We start from the raw sequence: 10728 nt of genomic DNA, 5'->3' as shown, positions 1-10728 counted from the left end.
CCATTCCTTTTTCACACAAGCCCAGAGTTTTATCAACCGTGGCCATTGGCCATCAGGGGGGCACGGGTAAGTTTAAGGGGTGCAAGCATATTTTATTTTAGGTATTAGTCAGAAAAACTCAAATTTGTCGGTTTTCAAAATTTTGAAAACCTCTTGTGATGATATATGAAGCACTTTGTTTTTCCATTTCGTGGGCATATAATTTTTTAAAGGGGCCCTAAAGTATTAAGAGTCAATAAATGGTGGCCGCGACTCCTAAAAGTTTGGGGACAACTGCACTGGCCTTTCCCCTTAGTTATTCAAATAAAAACCTGTTTCGGAAATAGGTTACCTTTTTTTACGTTATTTTGAAAATACAAAACTAGGCAAACGCAAACAAAAAAGTACCGAGTTTAAACCGCAGTTTAAAATGAAAACTTGCTTTGGAAAAACCAATTGTAAAATTTTAGAAAACCAATTGTGTGAACTGGTTGCGCATTCATTAGTAATATGAGGTAGCCTGGCATTTTCTAAACTTACCAGTTAAACCAAACTGATAAAGAAATGGTCGTTGAACTTTTGATGAGGCCATTTTAACTGGCCTAGGAGAAGGTATAAGATACAGTTAAAATGGAGCCTGGCCGCCAGCAATCGAATGCTGGCCTACTGTGCGACAGCTGTCAGTTCTGTCGTCTCCAAGCATTCTGGCTTGCTTGGCAATTGACTGGCGCCTTGCTCATTAGATTTCAATTGAGGGAGGAAAAGTTATGTTGTGTTATAGACTGTGGAAATTTCCACCATGAAATCAGAGTTACAATATACAAAAAGAGCACCGATTTGCGAAGCATATTTAGTGTAGTACCTAGTTCATCTTAAGTGTACCACATTTGATGTAACTTGTGGTATATTTAGTGTGTTACCTTGATGTTGTATTATAGATTGTGGGGATATCCACCAAGAAACTAGAGTTAAATTGTAGAAATAAAGTATAGCATTGCGGGAGTATCTTTAGTGTACTAGCATGTTCTTTTGTATCTTTTTGTACTTCCTAGATAACTGTTTAGTTACTAAAAATACCTCTGATGAAACTTTTGGTATCATTAGTGTTGGTTTGTATTATAGATTGTGGTTATTTCCACCCAGAAGGAGTTAAAGTATGGAAATAGAGCCGTGATTCCCAACTCATTCGTCGCGAACTAACAGTGTCGCCGTTTGATTTGGTTGGGTCGCCGACTACAGTAGTTTTCATATGGTTGTATATATTGAGATTGGTTCTAAGCAAGATTACTTCAAAATTGAGGAAAATTCGGACGCAGTGCAAAGACAAGGCTCACAAATTAATTAAAATTGGGTTTATTTATGCTATTGCCTTTTTGTGTTTCGTTCACAGGCTTATAAAAAGTTCAGTAAGAGAATTAGGTCGCCCATATAGATTTTCGGGAGTAACATTAGTCACTAGGCCTACCTTGTTTATTGTATTTTTGTACCTTCTTGAACATTTGCTCAAACATACTGTAAAGTCATATAAATCCAGCGCTAAAAAAGTTCAAAAACAACGAAGAAAACTGCTATCGTCGACGACTTTTAAGAAGTAGGGCTTAAATTTTCGGGAGTAACATTAGTCACTAGGCCTGTCTTGTTTATTGTTTTTTCGTACTCCCTTGAACGTTGCGCAAACATACTGTAAAGATCATAGACCTCAGCATGTTAAAGTTTAAAAACAACAAAGAACTCCTGCTATCGGGGGTAACCCTTAATTAAACCGAAAAACAGCAGATTTCTTTATTTTATGACGTCAATTTATGACGTCATCTCTAAAAATTCACGCCGACCGTGATCCGCGCAATCAAAGTTTATTTTAAGAGATCCGCGTTGGAAATAGTTTCAAAAGAACACTAAACTCATGCTATCGGGGTTGACCCTTAATCAAGCCTTTGGGGGATCAATGTAATCGATGCACAACTACAGCTTATATGGCTGACAGTTTAATTTCGTGACAAGGCTGGTCAGTCGCAAAAACAGCAAATCCCGGATTATCTAATCGCTTGTCATATTCCAAAGCACACAGATTGTAATTGGCTGTCTGTACTCGACGGGGTTTAGATTTAAGCCTGCTTTTTAATGGTGAAAAAAGACGTTTCAGTAATGGCCTTATCTTGGCATTTTAGGTTCCAGTAGTTGGACAGGCGGTTATCAGTTAAGCGAAATGTTGCGGTTTAATGTTTGTAGTTAGCCAAAATAACTGGACAGGAATAACTGTAATTGGTCACACTCGTTACATTATAAGGTCCAAGGTAGATTTAATGATACGTAATAAGGTCTAGGGCAGATTAGAGCAATTTACCGGATGTTTCAGAAAAAATATGTCAAGCAGAATCATTCTTTTATAACTAAAATAATGTAAAAGTGTAAATTAAGTTATTTGACGCGACTTCTGAAAACTACAACCAAGCATATTGCTAATTCTTTCTGGGTAGTTTTGGATTTTTTATTCATTGTAAAGCGGCTGGAACATTATCAGAATAGAAAAGTCCGCTATCCAACAGTTTCCAAAGACAGAAGTAAAACTATTTTTACTTCTTTTGTACAAACTGGTATAAAGTTTAATGTTTGCTGATAATTTTTTTTTTATCAGAATTTTGCACGTGTACACCAAAGCATTATGTTTTCTGCATAAAAAAATATAACCTGAATTACTCCTAAAATGCCAAAAGCTCTGTGCACATTGACATTTTGGAATTAAAAAAAACAAATTTTGGAGCATAATGATTGGATGCTGCAGCAAAACGTAGTAAGAAAATTTAAAAGCGCATATTAGGAATCATTTTGAACGTTTCTAACATATCGTTATTCATTTTTAACATAGTGACAGCATACAGTAGTAAAACTGTGTAAAAGTATTTGCTTGTTTGAAAGCTGAATCATCTTGTGTTGTTTTGCAAAAATGTGCGCGTATTTCAGCAAACTGAACAGAAAACGTCACGATTTTATTTCCGGTTGAACGTTTAGCAATAAATCAGCTTTTTCTCTTTCATTGCCAGACTTTCGCAGCAAGTTTAGAAATGCGTGTTTTCTTGGTTTGGCGATTCTTTGAATATTAGTTTGTTTTTGTTTTCTCTAACATAAATCGAGGCTGATTTAAAGATAAAAGGCAATAATCTTTTTAACAACCCATAAGAAGATGTGGTTAGGGTCAGATCCAGTAAGAACACTTATTCAGTTTATGATTTAAAAAAATCGAAATTACTATCGAATCGCATGAATGGTGATAGGTAATTTAATAACAAGTAGTGACTTAACCTCAACGTTTAGTATTCTAAAGTGCTATTTTAATTAGAAAAATTCGCAGTAATATTATCAATTTTAAAACCTTGTTTTTTAAGTTTAATAAGTCTTCAGATGTATTAATTAAACGAACGTCGGTTAATGCTTTTAAAATCACAGTAACTTTGGAGCATACTTGGTGGAGGTATGCAGTACGACATTGTACGAAAAACAAAACTTTTGTCACGGGGACGAAACCGTCTTGCAAACGCCAGCAGAGCTGTCCATACTGTACGTTTGAACTTGCACAATACCTGTTATGATAGTCTGTAAACTAAACATTGTCATAGTCCGTAAACTAAACATTGTTTTCCCCAGATTGAAAATAAAAAATTAGGCCGAAACTGTTCTGTAATCGCCAGCAGATCTGCCCATATACTGTACGTTAGAACTTGCACAAAGAAAAGCAAGACGGGGTTCAGGATTCGACACCGAAGGCCTGCGTCTTCGATGCGGCCCAACTATGCCTGCCTCTGCCTGGTTTTCGTGTCCGCCCTCATTTCCTACACTGTCATTGCCATCGTGTTCTCCAAGTCGGAATACTACAAGAAGAGGTAATACGCCTGGGTTTCTCAATATCTTAAACATTGTGACTTTATATCAAGTTCATCTGGAGTCCAATCATGTGCGAATTAACGAATACCTTTGAAACCGCTTTAGATCAAGTCCAAGAGTGAAATCATTTGCAATAAATAATCTATTTAAAATTAAAAAAAAACACTTTAAAAATATGTCAGGTTTCTAATTCAAACACTTGTCAAACAGCTGAAGTTAAAAATTAACCATCGAAATAATAATAATTGAAGTCCAAGTGAAATCATATGCAAGAATATCGATACAACTTTTGATAAAAACATTTTTTTTAAAACTAACTTGCAAAAAACCTATTTCAAAAAAAGTCGTATTTTAAACCTTATGTCAAGTCATTTGCATAATAAATATAAAAATGATTGGAAAGCGGTACTTTGTGCAACTAAAGTGAATCAAGCGCTTTTCAGACTCTGGTCTTAAAGTCTTATTATAATACGAGACAGCACGTTGAAATTATATTGAAAATTGGCGTCAACCCAAAAGCGTGCCCTAACTAAAATCTCTCTAGTTAACTACTTTAAAGTCCCCGTGGACCAAACATAGTCGGCTGGACTTTTACGTCCAGCGCTTTCAGCTTCTTTTCGATGTTCGAACAGTTTAAAACCATTTAAATGAATATTAACTGCGATGTGTCCGGTGATCACCTACGGTTGGCTGGTGATCACAAACATGTTTTTTATCGTCAGCTACATGTTGGAAGTTTATACCTCACGATTTCTTGATAAGGCACAAAATAAACTCTGTTTTCCTTGAACGCCAATTTATTTTAAAAGTTTAATTAAATAAAAACTGTTTCTCAACCCATGGCACGCGACCACTTAGATATTAGGCGTAAGTAGCCTATACCGGTGAAGCTTGGGCGACCTAATTATCTTCAAATAACATTTTTGCAATCTTTAAATAAACGAAACACAAAGAACGTAACAGCATTAATAAATTCAAATTTAATTAACAGGGGGCATGTGTTGGCCTTGATTCCCCTCCCCAAATTTTTCGCCGTTTAATTTGATTTCTAATTGGATTTTTGTAAAATTGAAGAAAACTTTAGAAGCAAAGACATGACTAAAACTTATTAAATTCGATGCTTAATGCTAATTAATGTCTATTTTCAAAACCCATACAGAAGTAGGTTTCATTTTGAACGTTTCGAATAAGTCTTTATTCATTTTCAAAAATGATACCTATACTTCTGTATGGGCTTTGATATTCTTATTACGTCTTACTACAACCTCCAACCATTATGCTCCAAAGTCTATTTTGTTCTCCTAGTCCTACATAGAGTTAGTAAAGAAATTTGGTTTGCCAATTCTTCGCTGTTATCCTAGACGTAATGTTTAAAGCGCTGCGAAAACAGGTTGTAAAAAAACACTGGTTAAAAATGTTCGAACTTATAGGGAATACGTTGAATAGATGCAAAGAACCGGCCCGACTATGTTTGGCCCAGAGGGACTTTTAAAGTGGTTCGCTCAAGCGATTTGAGCTCGGGCACGCTTTTGGGTCGATGCCAATTTTCAGTTCGAAATAAGACCAAAATAAAACCTTTCCAAGAAGCGGGAAGTGATTAAACACGCCTGGTCGTTTGGGTGCTTTACTCGAGCACCGCGCAAAGCATATGTTAATTCGCAGCCAATGTTGCGACGCTGATGGATAAGTCGTCCTGGGTTAAAATTTGCACATTTTTTTTATGAATTTTATGAATTTATTTTTAAGAATTAACTCGAACTCTAAGGGAAATGACAAATAGTCGGAATAAGGTGTTAAATTAAAATAAAATAAAATGCAGCCCAAGCAAGATAAAAAAAAACGTTTTTTCGCAAAATACGGGTTAAGAAGTTTGGTTAACCTACTGTTAATAAATTTCACTGCCAAGATAGAAAACACTGCGTTGGTCACAAATTAGGGCTAAAATTTCAATACTAATTTTGTATAGGATCGGACCCATGTCACTCAAATATTGGACGAGTAACGATAGTTCCACCTTTAATTAATTATCGTGTATCGACTTCCATTCAAAATTATCGGACATTTCTAAAACTTATCCTGACATAATTCTTAACTCCACCAATACACTATCAAAATTAGACTAACGAAACGTCAGCGATGTCAATCTAGTATCGGATTACCCGTGCTACCATTTGGCATCGGTGAAAAAATATAGGTATTACAGATATTCCGCTGTAAAGCCCATACAGAAGTAGGTAGCATTTGGAAAACGTTTCGAATAAAACTTTAATCATTTTCTAAAGAAGTAGATATGGTTGCTTTTCAGGTCTTACTGTTTGTTTTATAAAAAATTAACCAATGTTTATTCGCGTTTGCAGAATGAACTTTGACCCTCTAATGTTCGGAAGCATTGAAGCGAGACAACCGAACGCTTACTTGAGAGAGCCGAGGAAATTACTGGAGAGGATTTGCGACAAAGATGAATGTCTCAAGGGAAAACGTGAGCGTTAAGCATTGCTTTAAATATAAATATTTTGAACTTCTTTTACTAAACACAAGGTAAAAAAAAGTTCTTGATGTGAATGTACAAGGGTTGGTTTAAAATTAAAAGCAAACCCAGAGCTAAACAAAGTGCCTGAGAAACTGATTGAACCCACAACATATAGAACTAGGGGTGTCTGATGCTGAATTTCCGATAAAATTAGGGACTTGGTATTAATTATTTGCTTTTTAATGATTGCAATTTTAAACGACAAAATCGTGATATAAAATCTGTTTCCAGACCAAAAGATTGTTTTTTGATTTGCTTTGAACGGTTTTGTCAGTTATCCTATTTACGTTTAACAAGAGCCTAGCATACTGGCCCATACCATTAGGCATTCCAACGATGCCTGATTGTTTCAAGTGGTCACTAAGACTACAGATAACGCCTGGTTGCCTTGATAAGGTGAACTACGAATTCCAATAGAGTTCCTTGTTGATAAAGTGAGTTGTCCTTTCTTCTTAAGTGGCGGTAAAGTGGTTTTTAGCAGGCGCGAAATCCAAGATTTTTTACATGACGTCACAAATTTACGTCGAACTGTTACGTCACAACGTTACTTTAGAATGCAAAGCGTAACTAACATCTTTGCTTTGTTTTCAAATTTCTGTTCATGTATATTTTTAAATTTCACTTTGTTTGTAAAACTGAGCTTTGTAGGTATAGTCTGTAGCAATTACGTCATACAGTGGCGAATAAAGCCCTAACAAGGGTGACGTCACTATTTGTATTGGCCTCAGGAGTATTGATTGATTAAATCCATGTTAAGCGAAGTAACAAGGGCCGCTATTGGGAATCGTTCCAAACTTCCGTTGCTAGTCCGTCTAATTAAGATTGCATGATGAGTGAGTTAATATGTACAGCTGCAGAAACCTGTGTGAAGATCAAACCTTTCTTCCCTTCATGCTTTTCGCGACTTATTTTACTAGTAAAAATTGTTTATCTTTTGTTATAGTCAGAATTTAATTTTTTTTGTCAGTTTTTTGTGAGGAATAGAATTATTTCTGTTATAAGTCCTAATTCGACTATTCGTATAATTTTATTAGTCAAATTTTGATTTTTTGTTATTATTGTCAAGTCAAAACTTGTACTTTTTGATATTGGCAATATTTTTTTTTTTCTAACATTATTCAGAATTAGATTTTTTGTTTTTGTCAAGAATTATAAAAAAAAATCCACATGCCCGAAAAATTTCCCAAAACTTTCCTAAAATTTTCCCTCCATTTTCTCGTAGAGGTCAATTGGACGTTGGTGACCTTCATCAAGTCCAAGGCCGACTATTTCCAGCGGAGGGAGCTATTGAGACGGACCTGGAACTCGGTCAGTTTTATGGACGGGGGCCGGTTCGAGGCCGTGTACCTAATCGGGAAAACCACCCACCCCGCAACCCTGGCCCTGTTGGATGAGGAAGAAGAAAGATACGGCGACATTTTGCAATATGATGGACCTGATCAATACGAGTAAGTTGAATGTTTGAATGTCATTGTAATTTTTTAATTTATTTTTTTTTTAAATCTTAATTAAGTTAAAATGTTTTTTCTTAAAATATTTTCTCTCTTTTTGGTAAAAGAGTAATTCATGTTTGATCGGTTAGTAATTTAAATTGACATTTTGCAATACGATGGACCAGATCAATACGAGTAAGTTGATGATTTTAAAGTCATTGTAATTTTTTAAATTCTTTTTTTTCTCAAGTCTTTAAAAAAAAACTGTTTTAAGGAGTAAGTCAAAACTAGGTTAGTTTTTTTGACGGGTAAGGACAATTGATTCTGGATTAGTTTGGGGTCAACTTGACTTATTGCGAAACGGCAGAACCGACTGTTGAGGATTTTGAAGTCATTAGAAAATTTGTAATTTTTTTTCTCGCAAAATAACCTTTCTTAAGTCTAAAAGTTTTTTTCTTTAAAAAAAAAAATTCTGAATTAATTTTTTTTTTTTAACTTTTCGTAAGGGCCAAGTCTTTTTTTTGCCAAGAGTAATTCATGTTTGATCGGTTAGTAATTTAAATTGACAATTTGCAGTACGATGGACCAGATCAATACGAGTAAGTTGATGATTTTAAAGTCATTGGACAAATTTTAATTTTTTTCTTAAAAAAAAAACTTTTCTTTAGGGGTAAGTCATAGGCAATTTTTTGGGGGGTAAGAGAATTGGTTTCTGGATTGGTTTGGGTAATTCAAGTTAACTTTTGTAATACTATAGGCCCGATCAATACGATTCAGTTGGGGTATTGAAGTTATTGCAAGTTTGTAGAAATAGAAAAATTTTTTTGCTGTTTTTTTGCCTCATTTTTTGTTAAAAAATCCAAGTTCAACGAATCAGTCCAAACACAGTAGAATAAACTGATGCTGGGTTTAAATGATGTCCGATAATTTCGGATCGGAGCCGATACCCGATACCAAATTAACCCAGGAATTTCAGGCATAATCTACGATCCATTGCAGCGATTGTAGTAACGCTAAAATAACCTGAAAAAATTCGAAAAAAATGGAATACATCGCTAACTTCTCGACACTAGTGAAAAATAAAGAGGAAATAAGGAATACTTTGAAAAATGTAATAAAACCTCTATTTCTCCTAAACCTTTGTGTGTGCTTTTTTTCAAATAACTGGATGGTCCTTTGAAAAGTATGCGTATTGTCGTCATATATGTACTTATTAAATTATTAAAAATTCCTAAAAACACCCCCCCCCCTAAAACCCCTATATAATTATATAATTGTGATTCCTATTTTCCAGTCTGATGCCCTACAAAGTGCTGGCCGGCATGGAATGGGCTTCCACCCATCTTCCACGCAACACATTCTACGCTTCAGCAGATGACGATTTCCTCATCGACATGCGTATCATGGTGGACAGCATTCATAAGGTTCTGGCCAATCACACGCGAACGCCTCACGAGCAGCTGCCAATCATGTGCATGTTCGTGAAAGGTGAAGTAGAGAAACCGCTGAGGGTGCAAGGCTGGAAATGGTACGTTTCCTACGACGAGTACAGACCGTCTACCTACCCGCCTTACTGCCATGGCGGCATGTACGTAATGTCGCTACCCGTGGCAACCAATTTGTACAATACGTCACGCACAGCGCCGATATTACGTCTTGATGACGTATGGATCACGGGAATACTGCGCAGGCGCATGAACTTTTCCGATCACCTTGTCTATCGAATGCCCGAGGTCACGAAACACTTCGGTTCGGTGAACGACGCCGTGAGGGTTGACATGAGCAGGACTTGGGATAAAATGAGAAAAAGCTTTGCCAATACGACCCAGTGCCGCTGCACATTGTAGCGTACGACATAGAAATCGCACGCGGCGCGCTGGGGGGCGCCCGAGGGGTACTTGTGCCAAGCGAAAAGAGTTGGAGATTTCGGCACGAGAATGAGTGCTCGGTACGAGTGAGTTAAATTACGAGTAAGTTATACTACTCGGTCGGAGGTCGATTAACTCAAAATACTTGATCGAGAGTTCCGAGTCAATCTGTAAAAATCATATTTGCGTATACAGTTAGCCAATATTGCCCACGGTTAAAAGATGTTTCACTGGTACAGTCCCAATACGGCTGTTTTAAATGCAACGACTTTGACTAGGCACGTGTGCTTTGCGCTACCGCACTCTTTTAAATCCGAGGGACAAATCACGTGTGCCTCAAACCTAAGTTAGCAAATCCTACCAATGATTTAGTAACTTTAGTTCAAAGAGTTCGCCGTATAGAACTGCTACTGAGGTAATAAGCTAAACGAGTTCTTTTTTGAAGTTAACAGAAGTACAATTAGTACATACACTTGATGCCACTTTATATTACTTTAGCAAGCCGAGTAATGCGATTAAAAATCACATCTAAAGACAAAAATTGAAAATATCTTGTAATATTGCTAATTTATAAAATAAATCTTCAGATCCTATCAAAGACAAACGACTACTCGGATTCAGTATGAGTAATCTGACTCTGCGAATTGTTACTTTCACTCGATTTATGCCAACCATTACCCAAGGGGTAAACTTGCTTACTGCCAACCTTTCGAAAAATGATTCCTCATACTATCGGTCGGCCATATCCCTAGTTTTACCTACACAGTGTTCAGAGCAAATAGTCGACTGATATGATATGAGCATGAACGTTTTGCAAACACTATTTATACCTTTACGAAACTTTCCTTGTTTTTTCGTGATGTCCTTACAACTAAAACACCCAACCATTTTGCTCCAATCAGTTTCGTTTTTTGTATTAAGTTAAAAAGATGGCAACTTAACTGCAAATCGGATACCCGACGAGTAACCGGAAAATACTCTTCATTTGACCGAATATTTTTACCGAGGTACAATTTATTAGGGAAAAAGGTGATAAAAT

The 10728-nt window shown here is 36.2% G+C and overlaps 1 protein-coding gene across 1 annotated transcript; it reads left to right on the top strand.

The window, feature by feature from the left end:
• Positions 1-3636: 3636 nt before the first annotated feature.
• On the top strand, positions 3637-10493 carry LOC146131822 (beta-1,3-galactosyltransferase 5-like). The gene is made up of 4 exons (XM_083396844.1): positions 3637-3857; positions 6216-6337; positions 7611-7836; positions 9116-10493. Exons 1-4 carry the CDS (start codon positions 3754-3756, stop codon positions 9666-9668), a joined length of 1005 nt encoding a protein of 334 aa, XP_083252970.1. The 5' UTR covers positions 3637-3753; the 3' UTR covers positions 9669-10493.
• Positions 10494-10728: the final 235 nt, after the last annotated feature.

This window comes from Ascidiella aspersa, chromosome 9 (genome assembly GCF_963924565.1).
Source record: "Ascidiella aspersa chromosome 9, kaAscAspe10.2, whole genome shotgun sequence".
NCBI classification, from domain to species: domain Eukaryota; kingdom Metazoa; phylum Chordata; class Ascidiacea; order Phlebobranchia; family Ascidiidae; genus Ascidiella; species Ascidiella aspersa.
The sequence above is the reverse complement of the archived record's forward strand: the minus strand, read 5'-3'. Positions and strand labels throughout refer to the sequence as shown.

What these genes read in the sequence shown, in the direction of transcription:
- LOC146131822 (XM_083396844.1), top strand. Translation starts at nt 3,754, where the DNA reads ATGCGGCCCAACTATGCCTGCCTCTGCCTGGTTTTCGTGTCCGCCCTC. An exon ending in TCGGAATACTACAAGAAGAG is followed by an intron (nt 3,858 to 6,215) that starts GTAATACGCCTG and finishes TCGCGTTTGCAG; the next exon opens with AATGAACTTTGACCCTCTAA. An exon ending in TGAATGTCTCAAGGGAAAAC is followed by an intron (nt 6,338 to 7,610) that starts GTGAGCGTTAAG and finishes ATTTTCTCGTAG; the next exon opens with AGGTCAATTGGACGTTGGTG.